The 24,443-nt window shown below is 40.2% G+C and overlaps 1 protein-coding gene and 1 long non-coding RNA gene across 3 annotated transcripts in view; one reads left to right on the top strand and one right to left on the bottom strand.

The window, feature by feature from the left end:
* The window catches only part of tox2 (TOX high mobility group box family member 2), a 205,622-nt gene extending 194,639 nt beyond the window's left edge, over positions 1 to 10,983 (top strand). For both annotated transcript variants that reach the window (XM_088338842.1, XM_088338843.1), the window contains 3 exons: positions 5,813 to 6,223; positions 7,013 to 7,164; positions 7,526 to 10,983. In XM_088338842.1, the coding sequence (XP_088194968.1) occupies positions 5,813 to 6,223; positions 7,013 to 7,164; positions 7,526 to 7,568 (606 nt within the window). In that variant the 3' untranslated portion in view covers positions 7,569 to 10,983. The remainder of the gene's footprint in view (positions 1 to 5,812; positions 6,224 to 7,012; positions 7,165 to 7,525) is intronic.
* LOC148364662 (uncharacterized) lies at positions 4,875 to 23,950 on the bottom strand. Its single transcript, XR_015850774.1, has 3 exons — positions 23,903 to 23,950; positions 5,304 to 5,422; positions 4,875 to 5,204 (listed from the first exon to the last, which is right to left on the bottom strand). It is a non-coding gene; the product is annotated as an uncharacterized LOC148364662 (long non-coding RNA).
* Positions 23,951 to 24,443: the final 493 nt, after the last annotated feature.

Raw genomic sequence — 24,443 nt, 5'->3', positions numbered from 1 at the left:
ACAAAAGAAACTAAATATGAATAAAATGATGACTCACAACACGTGGTAAGCTTTCTCTCCTGGCTTTGATCTCTTTGATCTCCAGTAAAACTAACATAAAATGCGACAGAAACAAAATGGAAATAAATCAAACAGCTTGCCAACATCATTTTTGCCGTTCCAAGTATTCCGTTACTCCCCAAGCCTGCACAAAATTTGGTACCGTAAATTCCGGACTATAGAGCGCACCTGATTATAAGCCGCACCCACCATATTTCAAGAGGAAAACCGATTTTGTACTTACACAAGCCGCACCTGTATATAAGCCGCATGCGCCCACATTAAAAAAATGTAACACAAAATTAACCCGGACCCGACTTTAAGTCTCGCGATTGAAACTGAATATCCTTTATTAAAGTACACAGTTCAAAAATCACAGCCGGCTAAATGTACGTAAAATGATACCGGTACTTAAGGTTTGATGCAGACCGGCAGAGTCCCGGTCCCGTTGAAAGTAATCCAAAGAAAAAAGTGTATATTTCCAAAGGTAAGGGTGGGAAAAATATATATCCACTATTGTCCGCCGTGTCCACAAACACTCACCTTTACCGGTTCCCACTTCCCGTCAGCCCGCGTTTGTTACGCCCCTTCTTTTTAATTCGCCCGTCCAAAACATATCAGAATAAGTGTACAAAATAAATACAAATAAATACATTACAAAAATATACAGTTGCAAATACATATTATACATGGTTACACATATTTACAAAAACCGAGAGAGTTTTCAAAGCTTTAATAATAATAATATAATTTTCATCCCAAACGGTGCCTGTGACAGGTAGCAACACGCTAGCAACACGCTCGCAACACAGTAAAAGGGTCTGTTAAAAAAACATACCGTACTTGTAAAAATCACGGTAAACCGTCCTCATCTTTCTCCTTACAACTGAAGCCATCAAAGTCATCTTCCTCAGTGTCGGAAAGAAACAGTGTCATATAGACGTCGTCCCACGCTCCCGCAGCCTCACTCACGCTGTCACTGTCGCTGGTGTGCCCTCCTCTCCGTCACGGCTTTTCGGAACCTGTTGGTGATGTTGGATTTTTTGATGCTGCCCCATGCTGTCAGGATCCACTGGCAGACTTGCGAAAAAGTTGCCTTTCGCATGGGGCCAGTTTTAGTGACAAATTTCTCGCCGCTAGTCAAGCAAGAAGTTGCAGTCTTCCTCGGCGCATATATTCCAGCGGTCTAAATTTTACCTTTTGTACTCGAGCGCCGCTGGCGGCCGTTAGAAAAATTACGTAAATTGGCCGCATCACTGAATAAGCCGCAGGGTTGAAAGTTTGGGGGAAAAGTAGCGGCTTATAGTCCGGAATTTACGGTAATTTTATTCATATTTAGTTTCTTTTGTCTTTTATTAGCATATTTGGTATAGGAGTAATCCAAAAGTAATTGAAAGTAATCCAGTTAAAGTAACCCTACCCAACCCCGAGTAAGCGTCTGTCCGTCTCCGCTAAGGCGCACTTATTATGACGGAGACCTCTGGCAGGCGCTACCATGTTTAACTTTTTAAATGTAGCAGCCTCGCCATGTGACCATATTCAACTTCACTCGGGGGAATATTGTTTAAAGATGAAACAGACCGAAAATGTCGCTTAGCAACTCCGACTATGAAAACACAGAAGAGAAGGAGCTTCCCTGACCTCATATCAAAAACATGTTCCCCTTAAAAGCATGCGAAACACCAGTTACAAGATGCAATGTCTCCTTTGTTTGCCTAAACAAAAAGCTGGTTGTTCTGCTTGCAGAGCCTGTTAAGACAAGTATTGGGGCTACTTGGTGCTACATGTGCTAAATCTATTCATGTTATTTAGACTTTATTTATTTTGTTGTTCATTAAAGCACTTGAATTCACCTTGATTATTTTAGACTACTGCTGAATTATTGTTGATTGCATGGACTTTGATCATTTGATTGGTTGTTTTAAAAAAAACACTAAACACGACGTCGCTACAGTTACTCAGTAATTGAGTACGTTTTTTACCAAGTACTTTTTTACTCTTACTTAAGTTTGTATTTGGATGACTACTTTTACTCTGAAGTAACAGTACTTGAGTAAAAGCTTTTGCTACTCTACCCACCTCTGATACACACACATGCAAGGAAGGTTTGATAGAATACAGAAGAATTGACAGTTTGTGGTGAAAGGCCAGATTAGTGTTTTTTATCATACCTTTTTCTGTTCTACGTGTCAACAGGGTTGGGTAGGGTTACTTTAACTTGATTACTTTCAATTACTTTTGGATTACTCCAATACCAACTATACTAATAAAAGACAAAAGAAACTAAATATGAATAAAACTATGACTCACAACATGTGGTAAGCTTTCTCTCCTGGCTTTGATCTCCGGCAAAACTAACATAAAATGCGACAGAAACAAAATGAAAATAAATCCAAACAGCTTGCCAACATCATTTTTGCCGTTCCGTGTATTCCGTTACTCCCCAAGCCTGCACAAAATTTTGTCATTTTATTCATATTGAGTTTCTTTTGTCTTTTATTAGCATATTTGGTATTGGAGTAATCCAAAAGTAATTGAAAGTAATCCAGTTAAAGTAACCCTACCCAACCCTGCGTGTCAATGACATGCGGTAAAGTTCATGTCTTGTGAGGCGCAGTCAAAATCACAACTAAACAAACCCAAATCGTATTCAACATTTGATACCAGCTCAGTAGCCTAGATGGTAAGGCTTTGAGACTGGGAGGTCGGTGGTTCGCGCCCCGGCCGAGTCATTCCTAAGACTTAAAAAGTGGTCGGCGGCGGCCTCTGTTGGCTGCGGCTGCATCGGCTCGCTACAACGGGTCAGGTGCAATCGACATTTCGTTCTGTGTACATTGTTACACAGAAGGACAATACAAGGAAATTATTATTATTATTATTATTATTATTGGGATATAAACTGTAGCATAGAAAAACGTGTTTTATTGTCTTAACTTAAAAATGAAGTCAATGTTGGGGGAAGGGAAGGATTTTATGTACTATGGACATCAGTATCTGTATCAATATTGATATATAAGAGTGGAATATTGGTGTAAAAAAGTGGAGTCCAGCGTCCAACTTACACATATTTATACCAACAAAAATGTTTTTGATCAGCTTTTACAAAAGACAATAATATTTATATTTACGTATTTCTTTTTTCTTGTATTTCTATTTGATATAAAAATTCACGCTTTCTTTTATTCGTACACTTTTTCTTATTTTATTGAGTAATAAATATAAAATATATATGTTGGTTTTTTTTTTTTCATCCAAAGGTAAATGCATCCTTAGTTATCTTGCCGCATAACCAGACAAGCAATTGGAAAGTAAACAAAGCCCCAATGTTTTATCCATTGAGTGAATGTAGGCGGTATATGTTTGGTTTCGTGTATATATAGAATAGGAAAAAAATCGAGGAGCTAACGGCAATAGCGCTGGCAGAGAGACGCAATTGTTTGTTGGAACAATGGAGCGCGCTGTTGGGTGCACTTGGTCTCTTTGTGCTGGCACGTCGCCTCACGCTGGCATACATCACATCATTCAAACTTTGCTGTTACAAAATTACACGCATCGGACAGTTCTGGCTCACTCGGAGATAGTCAAGTCGGGACAATCTACTCATTTACTGCCTAGGAATGAACATTTGTTGAGGGGTCAGAGTTGTAGAAAAGGAAGAAGTAGATGGATTTCGGATTTCGACAGTCATCTGGGGACTTTTTAAAACAAAGAAAAAGGTTTTTCATGTTTTTAACTTCTGTAATTTTCTGTTTTATGATTGAAACCATCCAATTTCAAGTCAACATCTTAGTTTAGTCAAAACAGTTGGACAAACTAGTTAACTAATCGGCTAGTTCTTGTCTCATCTTTGCAGTTACACGGCAAAAACTGTAGTTTGAATTAGAGTTTACTTCCACATCCTGGAATAAACAATACAAAAGCCCTACTAACCACTCGTGTTTTGTCTATAAAGTTATCACAAAAACATAAGTATTCCATTAACTTTTGTGGTTAATCCTTTCCATAGTCTCCAGTAACAAGTACACGCACATTCCAGCTTACTTGCTAAAAAGCTTTTTGTGTATTGGTTGATTTCACCGGGACATTTCTGTTTTATTGATCTGAAACCTAGCATGAATGCTAGCCTCTACTTCTTTGCCAAGAACTAGCAACATCTATAACTATGAGGAAAATTAGCTCCTCTTAAACATAAAAAGTATTTCATTTAGAAAATTAGCGTGGTCGTCTTTCACTCTGAAAGGTAGTGTAATCTTTTTAAAATGATTTTGCCAGATGGTTAAACAAGCCACACAAAATACAACCTAGACTTAATTTTGATATATATATATATATATATATATAGTTGTTTTCTATTACTTTTGCATTATGAGTAATGTATACTCAGTGAGGACTTACAAGCCAGAAAATATGGGTGTAGCGTCAAAAAAACAAGCTTGAATGTCTTTGGAACAACACATAAATTGTTATTAACAGCAAAACAAACAAAAAATATATGTAACAGAAGTCCAGAAAGGCTTACATTTGGAATGTGTGTGGCTTTATCACTTAAACACTTGGGTCGTAGGGGCATCATTTCCTGTGGTGTGTCTTGGAGAAGTACAGCCTGGTGGCGCCGATCCCTCTCCAGGTCAACAAATGTTTCAAAGCCGGTCTCGAACCGGGGAGCTTTCGCGTGTTTTAACTAAATCGGTTAGTTGGGGGTCGTAAACAACAGTTCAGTATAGGCAAAGTTCAGACTATTGAAGTCAAGTCACATTTAATTGTATAACTCTTAATCACAAAATGTTTCAAAGTGACGGCACAGGCCACAATGACACCCTCCCCTGATCTGAAACCGGCATGCATTCATGGAAAAACTCAAAAACCTTAGCATGAGGAAAATAAGAATACTTAAGAAGGGGCTATGCAAGTGGTAGTACTACCCCTTCCAGGATGACCAGGCTGCAATAGATATGGCATTGGGTGACAATACACAAAACATTGTCAATATCAACAATAAAAATAGGTACTATGTAAAAGTATCTAAGAATAGCAAGACAGCAACAACACAGCTTTCTATCTATGCCATGGTTGATACAGATAATGGCACGCTTCCGGTCCAGGTGCTGGTGCGCTGCCTCATCCCGATGTGTAATTCTTCCTCATTTCAACACCAGCCAGGCAGCCTGAAAGAACATAAAAAAAGTATGTGGTCAGCATCAATCATAAGCTATGGAATAGAAGTCCGACTTGAATTTAGAGTTAATCACTTGAGGTTACAGAACTTATTTTAGGGGGGATAGCGTTCCCCAGCACTGGGGCCTGGATGGAGAACGCTCTGGAGCCTGCAGATTTCTTCTTGGCTCTTTGAGTCTCAAGCAGACCAGCATTTTCCTAGCGGAGGCTCCAAGCAGGAAAATATGAGGAAATTAAATCAGAGAGATAAAAGGGGATAAGTCCATGCAAACTTTTGTATGCAAATACCAGAACCTTAAGGTCACATCTTAATCAGTGCAAATTAGCTAAAATTATAGTTATATGAACTTTCTCATTTTTTATGTCGGACAAACCAAAAATAGTCAGCGAGAGCCCACAATCATTCATTCATTTTCCAAATGCTTATCCTCATGGGAGTCAAAAGCATGCTGGAACGTATCCCAGCTGACATTGGGCAATTGACACCCTGGGTTGGTTGGCAGCCAATCCCGGGCCACCAACTACAACCTCTAAAACAAGCGGGTTGCATTTGCCATGAACAAAAGGATGCAATTCTAAACACTGTTGTCCTCTGCAGACGTACAACGACCCAGTGGAGCCAAAAAGTTCCCAAACGAGCCAAGGGTCCCCTCACATGATGCCCGCCAACCCCTCCTTGTACAGTGTGCCAGCCCCTCCCCAACCTTCATCACCCTACCTGGGACCGGGAGCATTCCCCCTCGCCGATCTGCAGAGCTATGCCGGCCACGCTCCCCGCCACGCCCTCTCGCAGACGCTCAGCCAATCGCAGATGCTGCCCAGCATTAGTGCCTCGCCGCCCTCCCCCTTTCAGATAAGCCCACCCCTCCATCCCCACCAGCAGCTTTCCCTGCACCAGAGCTCGCTGCTCAACCAGCCAATCCGCATGCAGCAGGCCCAGTCCCAACCAATCATCTCTCACCAGATGGGCCTGCAGGCTTCACTCCACTCCCCGCCTCCGGGCCAACAGGTATGTTACAAAAATCTGAGCTGAACAGCATCCATTTTTTGGCAAGTCTGAAAAATTTCTTCAGACATAGCCACTTACTTACTGTTGAAAAGTTTGTGGATGCTTAGAAATGTTCTCATATTTCAAGGAAAAGCACTCTTTTTTTCCCATGCAGATTACATTAAACTAATCAGAAAAGGACCCAATACACATATAGAGACCTATTTCCAGCAACCAGCACTCCAGAGTTCAAAATGTACATTTTATTTGCTAATTGCGTTTGAACAGTTTCGCTTGTTAGAGAAGCTATGAAACTGACCTCCTTTTCAGCTAGTCAAATATCTGGAGCATCACATTTGTGTGTGTGATCAGAAAAAAGACAACTTTTTTGTGAAACTCAAAAGTCTACTCTTGTTTTAAAAATGAAAATGCCAAGAAACTGAAGATCTACAACGTTGTGCACTGCTCCCCTCAAAGAATAGCACGAAGACGCCTTAGCCACAGTAAAAAGAGGCAAAATGCCAGGTACATTATTGTCTGTAGTTTGAGAAATGGACGTCTTAAAGGTCCTCAACTAGCAGCTTGGTTAAATAGTACCTGCAAAACACCAGGGACAACATATTCATTTACCTTGGCCTTGGCCTCCAAGGCAGAGTGGCAAAGAAAATGCTGTATCTGAGACTGGCCAAAAACATTGGACAACACATTTGATGAATGAAAGTGTGATTTTTTTCATGGAACACACAAAATTGTCTAAGTGACCCCAAACTTTTGAACGATAGTATATTCAACAAGCTCCTCTTCTTTAAGGGATTTCCACACCTCCAGTCTGAATATCCAAAGAGCATCGGCGGACCGCAGTCACCAGGAGGGCCCGGAGGTCCCGGACCAGGTCCAGGTGTTGTCCCAGGCCACGACTGGGATGGGGAATACTGCAATCGGGAGTGTGGAAACCACTGCAGGTAAATGCGAATGTGAGGATATGTTTGGAGATTGTTGTGTTCTTGCTCGCAATAGACAAATGAAGCTTCATGAGCCATTTGTGATATTTTTGGCTCCTCTGGATTGCATCATTGGTTTAAGATGCACTATGAATGAAATCCATTTCCATTACACAAGCCTTTTAAATGACACCAGGAGCTCTATTTGGGGGAGTAAAATATGTATTTCAAGTGCTTCACTAAGCTTACCACAGTTTTGAGATGTTTCCCTCCGTCAACACACCTAATTTAAATGACCTGCGTCTTGGTCAGGCTTCTCTGACATTTTTTAAGGGTTCAACCTTTTTTCAGTCTGAATTTTTGTTTGTGTTTTCTTTTTCAGTGGCAACATGATAGGAAGGGATAAGGCCCTCTACCTCACCTGAGCCCCACCGGGAGGTCAAAGTGACCGACAGTCTCTCTCCCCACTTCCCTCTCCTTTACATATGTGTACATACGAGTACTTAAACCCACAAACACGCCACTCCACGCCAACTTTTCTTCTTGTGACAGGACTTTCCTCGGAGAGACCGGATGAGGGGCATCAGGGCCGCTTCCTGTATAAGCACTTACAAGGACCCCATGCCTCCCTTCTGGTCACTGTGTGGCAGGCAAGGACGGGATATGAAACCCTAGTCCTTTTTGGCCCCTCAGGGACCCCATCCAGCTTTAATTAGACAAACCTTGTTGTTGTTGCTGTTGTTGTTGTTACTCATTTTATTTATTTCTGCCTTGCTCCTGCCTCAACTCCCACAACCACCTCAGATATTTACTCCTACTTATTTGTTTGTTCTTGCTTAAAGGGGACATATTCTGCCCATTATTGATGTATATATACAAACACTTGGATATCTGGAGTGCCTGTCCACCAATTGAGGTTGAAAATACCGAGTCAATCTGCCGATTTTAATTAAACGTGCCTGAGCCAGCCCTAAAGCACTTCTGCCCCACTGTGATTAAAAAAAAAGGACTAATTTGCAAAACAACATTAGATGTTTTTGACATTGAATATGTTTACATGCTGGGAATAGTCCGATTTGATTGGAATTGAGTTTTAATTACAAAAATCCGTTTACATAACAGGTCACATAACTTTGTTGACTCGTCTAGTATGTTTACAGGTTGTGCTCGTACGATGCTCATCAGAAACATGGATTTAAATTATACATTTACACTGCTGTTCAAAACGTCACTTGTAAATGTCTCCATTTTCTGATGGAAAAGCACTGAGTTTTTTCAATGATAACGTGAAACAAATGAGAAATACATCCCACGCATTGTTAATGTGGTAGATGGCTATTTTAGCTAAAATGTCTGCTTTTTAATGCAATATCTACTTATGTGTATAGAGACCCATGTGCAGCAACCAGCACTCCAGTCTTCTGACAGTACACAGTGTTTGTTAATGTCGTTAGAACAATTTACCTGGTTAGAGAACCTATAAAACTGTCCTTGCCTTCAATCTAGGCGAGTATCTGGACCATCACATTTGTGAGTGTTATTAAACTGTCATAATGGCCCCAAAAAATAGAGCTTTCGTGTGAAACTACACAATCTATGCTTCTCATCTCATCTCATCAGCTGAACCGCTTATACTCAGTGGGGTTGCGGGGGTGCTGGAGCCCATCCCAGCAATCATCGGGCAGGGGACACCCTGAACTGGTTGCCAGCCAATCGCAGGGCACACGGGGACAGACAACTCACTCGCTCAGTCACACCTAGGGACAATTTGGACCGGCCAATCCACCTGAAATGCATGTCTTTGGAATGTGGGAGGAAACCGGAGTGCCCGGAGGAAACCCACGCAGGCACGGGGAGAACATACAAACTCCGCACAGTAAGGCCGGGAGCTGGATTTGAACCCACGCAGGAGGTTCCCACGACCTTATAATTGTGCCGCACACGCGCTAACAACTGCGCCGCTGTGCTGCACAATCTATACTTGTTCTAAGGAATTCAATTCTCAAGAAACTGAAGATCTCCTGCAACAGTGTGTCCATTACAGAAGGGCACAAACAGACTCTAACCAGAGAAGAAGTGGCAAGACAACAACTAAATTTTTAGTCTCTAGTTTGAGAAATGGACAACTTGCAGGTCCTCAACTATCAGCTTGGTTAAATAGTACCTGTAAAACGCCAGTGTCGACATCTACTGTGAATGGGCAGCTCAGAGATGCTGGCCTTCAAAGGCAGAGTGGCAAAGAAAAAGCCATATCTGACTGGCCTACAAACGGAAGAGATTCATATGGGCAAAAGAACACTGACATTGGACAACTTATTTGATAAATGAAAATGTGACTTTTTTATGGAAATCCAAAATAGTCTGGGTTACCCCAAACTTTTGAACGGTTGTGTAAGTCTATGTATACTTAAGCATTTTTGCCATAGTGGAAAACAATACATTAACTGTTGCAGGGAGATTGATTAATTAACATTAAGGTCTTATTTAGTGAATTAGCTACAGTTAGCATGAACTGTATAGTATAATTCTGTACTACGACAAGGTTTATTGATGCACCAATTAATAAGAGCAATAACTTAAGAAAAAAAGTGAGCATAGGGCATTGAATTAACAGTTTGAGTTTAACATGAATAGGAATATTGCCAATGAGAATAATTTGACCTTAATCTAAGCATTAGCAGTCCACATGGGTGCATATTCAGCTCACATGGCCTTGCAAAACCTGAATATTAACAATATTCTCATTTTAATTGGACTATTTTCTGCATGTGAATGTAGTTTACACGTTAATTTACACACTGATAATAAACTATTTAGTCGCTTGATCCTAGAAACACTTCATTCTGATTGGTCCAGAAACCTGTATTCTGATGACAAAACGCATATCACCTACATCTAATTGTCGTCAATGATTTCAACTTTATGAACAGTGCTAAAATGGTTGCTGGTTTTCAGCAGGTTGCCATTTGCTATTGTTTTAAACTCAATAGATTAGATTTACATCGGGATTCAAACTGGATTTCATTTGAAGTATTAAGAAAAATCAATATATAATAGATCCAATCGTATTCTCAACCCGATGATGATTAACCCAGCTTTGCTTTGGTCCAATTATTGGGTAAGCAATTTCAGCCAATTTGGGAGTGTATATAGCATGGTTAGAAATATGCTGTAAAAAATGTATGTTGTAAAAATCTGTAATTAGAGTATATGAAAAGCTTGTAATTTTCCTTTCTTAGGGTTTACCTGAGAACGGAGTTAAAATGTTGAATGCATAATATGTCTCCTTTAAGGGCCAACAAATTGTTACAAAATGATCATGATTTTTTTGTTTTTGTTTCTATTTGTATCTCTTTTTTTTCATATAAAAGACCCTTTGAGGTCCAATGAGCTGTCACACAGTGTGATTGTAAATACAACTTTTATGGGATTAAATACAGAAGATCACAAAAGGTTCTTTGTCTCAAAAAAAAAGACAAGTGCATCATTGAAAGCAAGTGTGTGTGTATGCTTGTAGGAGTGCGCGTTTGTTTTGTTTTTGAATTATTTTGAATTGAATTCATCCTTGTTTTGAATGGCACACCAAAACACAATAATGACAATGATGAAAACTTCATGTATTCTTTCAAGAAACCAACACACACAAAAATATTGTTTTGTCAATTTTATAAATTACTGTATTTTTATTTGTTTTTTTTAATAGGTTTCTGTTTTTGTTGATATTTTTTTAATCTTTGTGTGAGGGACACCAAATGCATTTTGCTGATATTTTCAATGTCTTGACTATTTTAAGTTGTGTAAAAAAAATGAAGAAATTAAAATAAAGACAATAAAGACAAATGTGGTTTCATTGTCTGTGAAGTCAGTCGCATTCAGAATTTTGGAAATTGTATTTAATGTTCCGCGGGGCAATTCTTGTCAACAAATGATACATTATATTTTATAATCAAACCATTTTTTTCAGTTTTAAAATGGGCATTATTTAAAATTGTATTATTTGTTTTTGTTTTTTAAATGTGGTTTTCATTGGTTTAGCCGTCGCGTCTTTCTTGTTTTGTTTCTCCTTGCAACTATTTCGAATCATTTGTTTTTCCATTTAAGTCAGCTTTTCTATTATAAAAAACTGCTATTTACTTTTTTAAGAAGAACAAAGCATGTATTTTCTTTTTTTTCTTTTTTTGGGGAAAAAGCTACGGTTTTATTTTGTGTTCTGCATGTGATTGTTTGATTCCTGCTAGCAAGAACAGGTTTTTTTTTTTAATTTTTTTGTTGGAGGCTGGGGAAAAAATGATCAGTTCCTTCCAAGGTTTTATTACAGACTATTCTGGACATACATGAGCTACAGACAATGGCTATAGGAATTCGCAAATGCAAAGATTGATGTGGTTTACCATCATTTTGATACAAAAAGGACTGTCCATAACCTGATAGTTAATCTTTTACAAAAGTTAACCATTAAACATTAAAGTGGTTCTACATTCGAATTGAGCCCTGTCTTACTGAAAATAGCCCAACCATCTTTGGGGAAGTCGCGCTCAAACTACTTGATTTTTTTCCCCTACAAATGAATCGTATTTTGAGAACAGAGACGAGAGCTGGACTACACTTGATGTGATTTTCCACGCTGGCATTATTAAGCAAATCACATCTCATGAGCTGAAATTGATGTTTTTTGTCTCTCATTGTGGATTCCACTCAAAGGTAAAAGGCGTTTATGGGCTCTACTTACTACAAAAATAACCCAAATGAATTTACATAATTATGACTAAGATAAAAATGTTATAAATGAAGAAATATACAATCCTGATCAAACATTGACCGTGACATATATCAATAGTACAACCATAGCTACATGTATGTATGGATATATTAAATTAAATTGTCTTTATTGTCAATAATATTGGAACATTGACAGTGAAACATGGTATGAGATTAGACATGGCACTCCAAGGTAGACATGTAATAAAGACTTAAAAAGAGGAAAAAAGAGAAAAGACTATCAGGATAAATAAGCAAAAATATTTACAATGTAGCACTAAGGGACTGGCCTAAATTATAATAATGGTGCACTAAAAAAGAGTGCATCGAAATAAAAATACGTTCAATAACACTTAGCAGCAATAGCATGTGGCAGCAACAAGAAAAAAACAAAATAAGTTATCACAGTTTTGTGCTTCATTTATGGTGGTGATGGAAGAAGCTGCCTCCATCCTTGTTTTAAGGGACCGTGACATCTACCATTCATCCATTATCTGCACCGCTTATCCTCACTAGGGTTACAGGGGTGCTGGAGCCCATCCCAAGTATCCTCGGGCAGTGGGCAGGTCACACACAGAGAGACAACCATTCACTCGCTCATTCACACCTTGGGACCATTAACCTGACTTGCATGTTTTTGGAGTGTGGGAGGAAACCGGAGTTCCCGGAGGAAACCCACACAGATATGGGGAGAACATACAAATTCCACACATGGAGGCTGTGGTGGCTGGACTTGAACCCTGAACCTCTGCACCGTGGATCTGTGCGCTAACCGCCATGTCGCCCTATTTATATATAAGAAGAGATATCACGTCCCCCCTTTCCTTTCATAAAAATCCCGTATTGCAAGAGATTTGGGGATGTATTTCTAAATTGTGGTCATATTTTGTTGGCATGGTTTCAAAGTAATTTCTGTAGAAACCGTCAATACGGTGAAGACAAACATGCTAATTGATTGTGGGTCATCACATCGCGGCTGAGAAAAACCAGAGTGAAAAGTACCTGGTGCTGTTTTGTGCACGCTTCGTAAAAAGAAAAATACTTGAGCCTAAGCTACCTAAACTATTCTCCCCCCTCAGCATTTACTAATATGAAGAGAAGACGAGTCGGATGGAGAGATCTTTTGGAGTCATCACTGCCGTGCAGGGTTGGGTAGGGTTACTTTAACTGGATTACTCTCAAGTAGTTTTGGGTTACTCCAATACCAAATATGCTAATAAAAGACAAAAGAAACTAAATATGAATCAAATGATGACTCACAACACGTGGTAAGCTTTCTCTCCTGGCTTTGATCTCTTTGATCTCCGGCAAAACTAACATAAAATGCGACAGAAACAAAATGAAAATAAATCCAAACAGCTTGCCAACATCATTTTTGCCGTTCCATGTTTTCCGTTACTCCCCAAGCCTGCACAAAATTTAGTAATTTTATTCATATTTAGTTTCTTTTGTCTTTTATTAGCATATTTGGTATTGGAGTAATCCAAAAGTCATTGAAAGTAATCCAGTTAAAGTAACCCTACCCATCCCTGCTCCTGTGTAAAAGGCCAAAATAAGGGAGCGACCATCTGTTTGAGCTGGATCATATGCGTGATGAGAACAAATCAGTGAAACAATGCAACTTTCAATTAAGAAGCTAAAGCTATCAGGAAAAACTTCCAACTTCCATCCTCGACTTTATTTATAAGAGTGCTTTGACGGCAGCCAGACAATAATGATGACCGCAGTATTAAAAAAATGAAGTCATCATTTCACCAGATGAATGCAGAAGCCCTTCGGCCACCTTGCCTTTAGCTTTCTTTGAGAATTTTAGTCCACTCCATTTCCCACATGGCGACTATGAAATTTGAAATTTGTGACCTTTTACCACATTTCAGACTTCAAACAAAAAGATATAAAACTAAAAATTTTTGTGAATAATCAACAATAAGTGGGACACAATCATGAAGTGTAACACACTTCATTTGATATTTTAAACTTTTTTTGACAAATGAAAAATTAAAAAGCGGGTGTGCAAAATTATTCAGGATGCAGGATGGTTTCGGGAACAGAATGAGAGTTAAAACGCTTGCCTTGCAAGTGCGGAGGTTCGTTGACGGACTGACAAGGAGTGAATGGAGTACTGAGTTTAAATAGGAGGGGAACCAATCAGGCAATAAGCAACAGCTGGCGCCAAACGGGCGGGCACAGGTGAGGGCAATGGGTAATCGTGACATTATCTGCATCACTTATCCTCAGTAGGGTCGCGGGGGCCATATATATATATATATATATATATATATGTACACGCTGGCTAGGTGGTACCTCACACCCCCAAAGTGCGGAGGTTCAGGATTTGAATCCAGCTACCAGCCCTACTGTGCGGAGTATGTTCTCCCCGTGCTTGCGTGGGTTTCCTCAGGGCACTCCGGTTTCCTCCCACATTCCAAAAACATGCATGTCAGGTCAATTGGCCGGTCCAAATTGTCCCTAGGTGTGAATGAGCGAGTGAGTTGTCTGTCTCTGTGTGTCCTGTGACTGGCTGGTGTCCCCTGCCCACTGCCCGGGATGGCCCCCGCGACCCTACTGAGGATAAGTGATGCAGATAATGTCACGATTACCCATTGCCCTCACCTGTGCCCGCCCGTTTGGTGCCAGTTGTTGCTCGTTGCCTGATTGGTTCCCCTCCTATTTAAACTCAGTACTCCATTCACTCCTTGTCAGTCCGTCAACGAACCTCTGCACTTGCAAGGCAAGCATTTTGACTCTGGTTCCCATTCTGTTCCCGAACCATCCTGCATCCTGTATTGATCCCGTCTGCCTTGTTCTGTCTAGTATCCTGCTCATCTACCCCCTGGCTTCCTGTTTTCCCACGCCTGACTTTTCTGCCCCGCTTCTTCTGCCCAGCGATCTTGGAATCGCTGGCGTTTGTGTCCCTGCACATGACTGCTCTGCTTCCGCAAATTCAGATTCAGATTCAGATATACTTAGTTGTCATTCTTGTACACGTGTATACAGAACGAAATGTCGATACATCTTACCCGCACAGTTTCCTTGATGTACAGATATAAATAAAATGTTGTACTGAGTTGGAGTATTGAAGTACTAATAATATACTAAATAATTATAGCTATGTATAGTATTATACAGTAGTGCAAAGAGTGCAAGAGGAGCAGCTAACCAGATGTGCAAAATGGGCAGTCAGGTAAACAAGTCACTAAATAAAGTTTGGTGTGAAAACGCGTTTGGGTCTACCGTCTGTCCGGGTTCTGACAGATAATGGATGGATGATAAAATTAATCAATTTTTAGATCGCGAGAGATCGGTAAAAATGTGGTTGTTTTTACACTTTGATCCTTAACACTGGAAAGTTAATGTACTTCAAATAAGAAGGCATCACCCTGTCCTTACGTGGCCATATTCTTTCTTCTCTGAAGCATTCAGAGCGCCACGGTGATGAACTCATCACAGCATCAGCATCAATTCCAACAAATCCAATCGCTCATTAGAGCGCTAATTGCATTTGCGAACCGCTCGCCGCTAATGACCGAAATCCCGTTTTCCTCTCGCGCCCACGCCGGCTAACATCTCCTAGCTGGTCCTGGAAAGAGGCCCCGTTTTCATTTTGATTTTCCTTTACCTTCAGGTTTTTATTTTATTCCGGGATTAATCAAACCGAGGCAATCGTCGCCGAGGAATGTCTATTCCTGTCTAATTGAATTAAGCGTCGCGGCGTGTGTGATTTTCTGTGTTTGTGTTTGGCAGCTGCCATCTGTTTGCCTGAGAGCAGCTCTATTAATAAGCCATTCAGATTGAGATGGGCCTGTTTTTCACCCCTCTCTCTTTCTGCATCTATCTTATTACCATGGAAATTGTCAGAAGCTGCCAACAGCCCACAAAGCAGGAACAAAAGAAGGCCGTTTTCAAAATCCACCTGTGCCAAAAAAGAACAGGACCGCACTCTAATTAGGAAGGCAAACAATTAAGACGCTTCGTTTATCGACGGGGGAATTCGCACGGGAGCATATGCTCGTGAATAGCTCGGCATAGAGGACAAAAAAAGAGAAAATAGAATAGAATAGAATATACTTTTATTGTCATTGTTACAAAATGGGTTAACATATTGTGACAACGAAATTGGGCATGGCACTCCAGTATCACATATTCACAGTGAGGATAAAAAAAAAAGATAAAGGAACAGAGAAGATAAGGTTATAAAAACTAGGAGGATAAGGTTATAGTTATAATTTACACAATATTTACACAATAAAATGTCGTCATGTAGGATGTTACATACAGTTGGTATCGTAAGGGTTGTGCAATATGCATTTGGTGCAAAAATAGTCAACATAGTGCAGTCAACATTGTGCAATAAACATAGGCATGAGTACCATTTTACGTTCGTATGAGGTAGTGGGAGTTTTCAGTTTTTTCGTGCGGTGCGTGTTTAGGGTGGTAATGGCTCTGGGGAAGAAACTGTCTCTGAGTCTGTTTGTTTTTATTTTGTGTGACCTGTAGCGCCTGCCGGAAGGCAGCAGGTCAAAGAGGTTGGTGGCCGGGGTGAGAAAAGTCCTTGACGATGGTTTCTGAGGTAGCGAGAGCAGGCAATGTCCTCCAGACTGGGCAGAGAGCAACCGACGATTTTCTGGGGTGATTTGATGACCCTCCGGATCATTTTCTTGTGCACCCAGCATACCACACTGTAATGCAGTATGTTAGAATGCTCTCCACTGTGATTTTGTAAAAGGACACCTGCAGCTGCTGTTTTATATGATTTTTCTTGAGCACTCTCAGGAAATGGAGACGCTGCTGGGCCTCAATGTGGCTGTGACGTCATGTAAAGTGAATGAAGTCTGAAGTATCACAAGGTGGAAACAAACGTTTTGCTTTGCCCTTCATTTTTAATCATCAAGGTGAAGAGAAACAAAGCTGCTGTATCAGAACTGTACCTCAAGGTATAATAGCTTGAAATGATATCAGGACTAATGTATAGCATTATCTTTGTGGCTTTATGATGAAGTTGAGAATATTTGAATTTAGGAGTCTTTATCCTCTGCATAGAACTCTGATTTCATTGAAAAATTTAACAAGCTTCGCTACTTCACAGATCTTTATCGTGTTCGAGTTCTACATTAAGTCAAGTCAAGTCAAGTCATTTTTATTTGTATAGCCCTAAATCACGAAGAGTCTCAAAGGGCTTCACAGATTGTTACACTATATTACACAAACTATTTTCAACCGACAAGAGGAGTAGGTTATTCGTATGCAATGGAGTAGAAGTGAGTTTTAAGTTTAGATTTAAACATTTCCACTGAGGTTGCAGATCGAATCTCAGGGGGAAGAGCATTCCACAGCACCGGTGCCCGGATGGAGAACGCTCTCGAACCAGCAGAAGACTTCTTTGCTCTCGGGATCATCAGAAGACCAGCACTCTCAGATCGTAGGCTTCGGCCCGGGACATAGTGGCAGATCAGATCTGAAAGATTGGTTAAAGAGTTGCCCCCACCCCTTTCCTGCCTTAGAGTCAATAACATTGCGATCTAAGTTGTACATGTTACTTAAAACGGCTTGATGAACACGCAGATATTTCTCGATTTAAAGTTTCTCTTAAAAACACTGTCAACAAAATTCTACGAAAGCACCAAATGGCAGCGAAGATACTTTCTATCGCCAACAAATGTGGATGTCTCGACCCGCTAAACTTGCTCTGGGAACCACATGCCGGTTGTTGACACTCCTTACTAGCTCCCCTGTGCTTTTTCAAAAATGTTTTATATAGTTGAAAAATATATGGTTTCTGTGGGACAAACAGAAAATAATTAGTTGTGATGGCTTCAGCAAGGCACGACTACATTGCCATGTGCTGTAAGCAAGCGAAGCAAGCACAACTAATATAATCCCCTGTTTTACTATTATTATTATTATATCTATCTTCTGGCAAAAAAGTTTGGCGCGCTACTCCTCCCAGAGCTTTTGGAGTAGCCCAACGATTCATATACCAATTCCGGCCCGACCGGGAATCCTGTGCTATATCTTTTTATAGCGATACGAGTCTCCGCGGCCCCCACAGAACCAATTAAAAAATGACAGATACATCTATCTGAGTTAAAAACTTTATGCTAACTCATTATGCTAACAACCGGGGTTATATATACATCCCGGTATCATCTTCCAGATCCATCACAACTCTTACAATTGCCGCGGGAATTGTCTAGTATTATTATTTTCCAATGTAGATACAGTACGTGTTTCCTTTTACCCCTTAAGGCAGGGGTGTCAAACTGATTTTAACTCGGGGGCCACACGATAGAACAAACATTCTGTCGGGGGCCGGACTAGTAGATTCAAGAGATAGAAAAAGAGAGATAAAGAAATGAGAGAAAGAGGGAAGGAAAAGGAGAGAGGGCGGGACAGAGAAAAAAGGAAAAAGAGAGAGGGAAAGAGCGTGAGAAAGATAAAAAGTCGTGAAAGAGGGGGAAAAGAAAGGAGAGGAAGAAGACCCCCCTTCAAAAATAAACAGACTCAGCAGATGTGTTCCAATATGGCCGTTACCCTATGACCTTTTGATTGACACCGCTCTCTGCCAATTGCTAGCTTGTTTTCACAGTCCTTAGCCTGCCTTGGCTTCTGAATGCCTGTATTGAGAAAACAGACATGATATGATTTAGGGCAATAGTGACCGATTCAAATGTTGATTGACACTTTGGTTAGTCAATAAAATTCCCATCATAATTGTATGTAATTTTGCGGGATGTATTCAAATCAGAGCATATATGCAACCCGCATCACGCTCAATTGTGCACTGTTCGTGATGAATATTGGAAAGAGAAGTCAAACATTTACAACTCTTTCACAATGTTTAAAAATTGGCCAAAGCAAATTGCACGGTTGCAAAGGTTTTAAGGCTGTAAACCAAATGGCCAGTTCTGAAAACACATATCTTTAGAAACGTTTGTAAAATACCATGTTAAGTTATTCAGATTGTGATGAAATCTGACCTAGGCTTCATGCTATTGTCCCAGCTGTTTTCCAGCTGAAATGCTCGTCTACACTCTTATGCCATCATGTTAGTCCCTCTCTCTCTTTCTTTTTTATCTATCTTTCTTCTTTCTCATTTTTCCCCCTTTTCTGTTTTTTCCTCACTTTCCCTTTGCTCTTTCTCCCCTTTATCTTTATCTATATTTCTGCTTTGTCTTTCTCTCTATTTCTCATCTGTCCTTCTCCCTTCCTCTGCCTATCTGTCTCTCTTTCTCTCTCTCTCTCTCTCTCTCTCTCTCCTTTTCCCTCCTTTTCTCTCTTTTTTCCTCACTTGCCCTTTGCCTCCCTTTATCTTTATCTATATTTCTGATTTGTCTTTATGTTTCTCCTCTCTCCTTCTCCCTTCTTCTGCCTTTCTGTCTCTCTCTCTCTGCCCCTCTGTCTCTCTCTCTCTCTCTCCCACGTTCTCTCTCTATCACTCTCTTTCTCCCTCTCTCTCTCTCTCCCACTTTCTCTCTCTATCAATCTCTCTTTCTCTCTCTGTCTCTCTCACTCCCTTTCTCCCACTTTCTCTCGCTCTCCCTCTCTCTCTCTGTCTCTCTCCTTTTCCCTCCTTTTCTCTCTTTTTTCCTCACTTGCCCTTTGCTCTTTGTCTACCTTTATCTTTATCTATATTTCTGCTTTGTCTTTCTCTATATTTCTCCTCTCTCCTTCTCCCTTCCTCTGCCTTTCTGTCTCTCTATCTCTCCCTCTTTCTCTCTCTCTCTCTCTCCCACGTTCTCCCTCTCTCCCTCTCTCTATCTCCCACTTTCTCTCTCTATCACTCTCTCTCTCCCTCCCTCTATCTCTCTCTCTATCTATCTCCCACTTTCTCTCTCTGTGTCTCTATCACTCCCTTTCTCCCACTTTCTCTCCCTCTCCCTCTTTATCTCTCTCTCTCTCCTTTTCCCTCCTTTTCTCTCTTTTTTCCTCACTTGCCCTTTGCTCTTTGTCTCCCTTTATCTTTATCTATATTTCTGATTTGTCTTTATATTTCTCCTCTCTCCTTCTCCCTTCCTCTGCCTTTCTGTCTCTCTCTCTCTCTCTGTCTCTCTCTCTCTCTCTCTCTCTCTGTCTCCCACTTTCTCTCTCTATCAATCTCTCTTTCTCTCTCTGTCACTGTCTCTCTCACTCCCTCTCTCTCTCTCTCTCTCTCTCTCTCTCCTATTCTCTCTTTTTTCCTCACTTGCCCTTTATCTTTATCTATATTTCTGATTTGTCTTTATATTTCTCCTCTCTCCTGCTCCCTTCCTCTGCCTTTCTGTCTCTCTCTCACTCTCCCACGTTCTCTCTCTCTCTCTCTCTCTCTCTCTCTCTCCCACTTTCTTTCTCTATCAATCTCTCTTTCTCTCTCTCTCTGTCTCTCTCACTCCTTTTCTCCCACTTTCTCTTGCTCTCCCTTTCTCTCTCTCTCCCCCCCCCTTTTCCCTCCCTTTCTCTCTTTTTTCCTCACTTGCCCTTTGCTTTTTGTCTCTTTTATCTTTATCTATATTTCTGCTTTGTCTTTCTCTATATTTCTCCTCTCTCCTTCTCCCTTCCTCTGCCTTTCTGTCTCTCTCTCTCTGCCTCTTTGTCTCTCTCTCTCTCTCTCTCTCTTTCACACACACTTTCTCTCTCTATCACTCTCTCTATCTCTCTCTCTCCCTTTCCCTCCTTTTCTCTCTTTTTTCCTCACTTGCCCTTTGCTTTTTGTCTCTTTTATCTTTATCTTTATTTCTGCTTTGTCATTCTCTATATTTCTCCTCTCTCCTTCTACCTTCCTCTGCCTCTCTCTCTCTCTCTCTCTCTCTCCCCCACTTTTTCTCTGTATCAATCTCTCTTTCTCCCACTCTCTCTCCGACTTTCTCTCTCTATCACTCTCTCTCCCTCTGACTCTCTCTCACTCTCCCTCCCTCTCTCTCACTTCCTCTCAGTCTCTCTCACTCTCTCTCCCTCTCTTTCTCAATCTCTCTCACTCTCTCTCTCACTCTTTCTCACTCTCTCTCACTCTCCCTCTCCAAGCAGCACCACGAACAAGGAACGGCAATCTTTGGCTTTGTGTTCAGTATTCCGATCACACATGGCTCTCTCCTGCAGTAATACTTTAAAATTCATAACTACATTTAGGAGGGGGGCGGGCGGGGGTAGCGGGGGTGCATATCGGGGTTCCCTGATGGAATATTTCCATCCAGCTTACTTGTGCGAAAATACAATTTGCTTCGGCATATTTAACAAGCCCGAGGAAGGAGTAAGTGGGGTGCGCGGCCAAAAAGATCAAGCTACTGTCTTTGAGTCTTTCATTCCAGAGAGGGAGCGTGATTAGGAACTTTTCTTGAATTGAAACTATTTAGTGCCATTTCTCACGCTTTTCTCTCCCACTTGATTCCCTATTACACGGGTGACAAACATGTGGCCCGTGGGCCCGCCGACAGATTGAATCCAGCACGCAAGACAAAGCTGAGAGAAGAGCAAGAAAAAAACAAGCTGCTGACTCTCTTTTGCCCTCTTTAATTGCTCTCTCTCTCTCTTTTCCCTTTTCTTCTCTCTTTCACTCTATTATATCTTTTTCTCTCTCTCTTTTCCTTTTGCTCTTTCTCTCTTTTTCTTTTTTCTTTCTCTGTATTTCCCTTCTCTCCCTCGGTATATACATATATATTACTCTTTCACGCTCTTTCTCTCTCTCATTCTTATCTCTATCTATTTTCATTCGTTCTTATTTTTAGCTCTTTATTTCTCTCTCTCTTTCTTATCTCTTTTGTTTTCTCTCTCTTTTTTTTCCTTTACTCTCTCTTTTTTCCATATTTTTCTTCTTTCTATCTTTCTGTATCTTTCCCTTCTCTCTCTGTATATACACCCCCTCTCTCTCTCTCTCTCTCTCTCTCTCTCTCTCTCTCTCTATCTATCTTTCTCTCTCTCTTTTGGTGTTTCTCATCTCTCTTTTCCCCTTTCTTCTCTCTCTCTCTTTCACTCTTTCTTCTATTTTTCTCTCTCTCCCTTTTGCTCTTTCTCTCTTTTTCTTCTTTCTTTCTCTATATTTTCTCCCTCTCCGTCAGTATGTACATATATATTACTCTCTTTCACTCTTTCTCTATCTCATTCTGACGGTTTTTCATTCGTTCTAATTTTTAGCTCTTTATTTCGCTCTCTTTTGTTTTCTCTCTACTTTTTCACTTTTACTCTCTCTTTTTTCCATATTTTTCTTCTTTCTATCTTTCTGTATCTTTCCCTTCCCTCTCTCTGTATAAACATACCCCCCTCTCTCTCTCTCACCCTCTCTCTCTCTCTCTCTCCTTCTCTCTCTCTTGGTCTTTCTCATCTCTCTTTTCCCCTGTCTTCTCTCTGTTATTCACTCTTTCATCTCTTTTTCTCTCTCCCTCCCTTTTGCTCTTTCTCACTTTTTCTTCTTTCGTTCTCTATTTCCCTCCTCTCCCTTGGTATATACATATGTATTACTCTCTTTCACTCTCTTTGTCTCTCTCATACTGCCGGTTTTTCATTCTTTCTCATTTTTAGCTCTTTATTTCGCTCTCTTTCTTATCTCTTTTGTTTTTTCTCTCCTTTTCCCCTTTTACTCTCTTTTTTTCCATATTTTTCTTCTTTCTATCTTTCTGTATGTTTCCCTTCCCTCTCACTGTATATACCTACCCCCTCTCTCTCTCTCCTTCTCTCTCTCTCTTGGTCTTTCTCATCTCTCTTTTCCCCTGTCTTCTCTCTGTTATTCACTCTTTCATCTCTTTTTCTCTCTCCCTCCCTTTTGCTCTTTCTCTCTTTTTCCTCTTTCTTTCTTTATATTTCCCTCCTCTCCCTCAGTATATACATATCTATTCCTCTCTCATTCACTCTGTTTCTCCCTCTCTCTCAGTCTGCCGTCCTTTTATTCTTTCTTATTTTTATCTCTTTATTTCTCTCTTTCTTATTTCTTTTGTTCTCTCTCTCCTTTTCCCTTTTACTCTCTCTTTTTTCCATATTTTTTCTTCTTTCTATCTTTCTCTATATTTCCCTTCCCTCTCTCTGTATATACATATATGTTTCTCTCTCTTCCTCTCTCTCTCTCTCTCTTGTCCTCTCATTCTTTCTAATTGACATCTCTTTCTCTGTCATTGTCACTCTATTTCTGTCTCTCGCTTTCTCTCTCACTTTTTTCTTTCTCTCTTTTTATTCTCTTACTCTTTAGTTGTCACGTTCCCTTTCCCTCATTTTATTTATATTTTTTTCTCTATTCGTCTCTCTTTTGTGTTTTCTCTCTCTCTCTTTCTCTCTCTCTTCCTATTCTCTCGATCTCTATTTCTTTCCGTCGGTCTCCCTTTCCTCTCCAACGTGCTCTTTGAATTGGAATATGAATTGCTCATCTCATGCTTTGCTATTAATCTCTCGGCCGTTTTATTCACTCTCCTCCTTTTGTGTTTAAAACCGAGGGAGCGCGGGTAGGCGGGGGGAGAAATATTGGATATTGTAGGATGTCCTATTCAGAATTAGGTCAGCTCCAATCAAATCTTTAAATGTTACCCCCCACCAGCACAATATCCTTGCTGCAATTCCACTTGAGAGAGTATTCATGAGTTTCTTTGTGATTGTTTCCAAAGGGTACACAGCGACCCCTGTTGACTCTGGGTGTACAATGACAGGATTCTCCCGTGGCGAGCTACTGACACTTGGCGGCCATATTAATACAATAAATAAATTGCAAGGGGACGAGAAGGCGCTATCATTTCAAAACATAAGAATACATTTCGGGTTGTCCTCATTTCAAGGATCTTTTTTTCTACTGTTTCATACAGCTTGCATGGAAATGTGAATAAAAGCTCAATTTCGTTTTCTTTTTATAATAATATTCTGAAAAATAGTCTGTGTAATATAGTGTAATAATCTGTGAAACCCTTTGAGACTCTTCGTGATTTAGGGCTATACAAATAAAATGACTTGACTTGACTTGACTTTTACTGTTAAGACTAATCTATGAAAAAGTCATCCCATTAAAAGTGTAATAGTCTAATAATTATTATAAAAAAGAAAAAAGGAACCATACCTGTAGCATAGTGTGGGTGTCAACGTGGGGCTGCTGCTAGGACACGTTTACTTCCGGGTTGTTTAATTTTTTTTTTTATTCCAAACAGTCAGGTTTATTTATTTTACTTATTTATTTTTGGGTGTGAGTATTTTGGATATTGTACATTTTATGTTGAGTTAATGAAGTTCTTTAATTTTATTTACTTGAGTTGTATTAAAGTATATTTAAAAAAACATCTACTTTCTGGTTGTGTTGCCTTCAGGATGAATCAAGTAGCATAGACTGTAGTAGATATAATTTAAGGCAGTGGTTCGCAAACACTGGGCCATAGATGGGTTCTTAATCCTTTATTTTCTTCCGTTGATCATCTGAGAAACGGTAACATTCATCCATATCAGTAGGTGGCAGCAGAGTACAATACTTTCTCATTATATTCTAATTATCCCCTTCATGAGGTAGTACAGGGACATTTTTTCAATAACTTATTTTGTGGGATGAAGCTGTCTAAGATTGCGCTGCACATAAATGAATAAATAAGTAAATAAGTAAATGAATAAAT

The sequence above is a fragment of the Urocampus carinirostris genome, chromosome 6 (assembly GCF_059441175.1).
Source record: "Urocampus carinirostris isolate Australia breed hairy pipefish chromosome 6, RoL_Ucar_1.0, whole genome shotgun sequence".
NCBI classification, from domain to species: Eukaryota; Metazoa; Chordata; class Actinopteri; order Syngnathiformes; family Syngnathidae; genus Urocampus; species Urocampus carinirostris.
The sequence above is the reverse complement of the archived record's forward strand: the minus strand, read 5'-3'. Positions and strand labels throughout refer to the sequence as shown.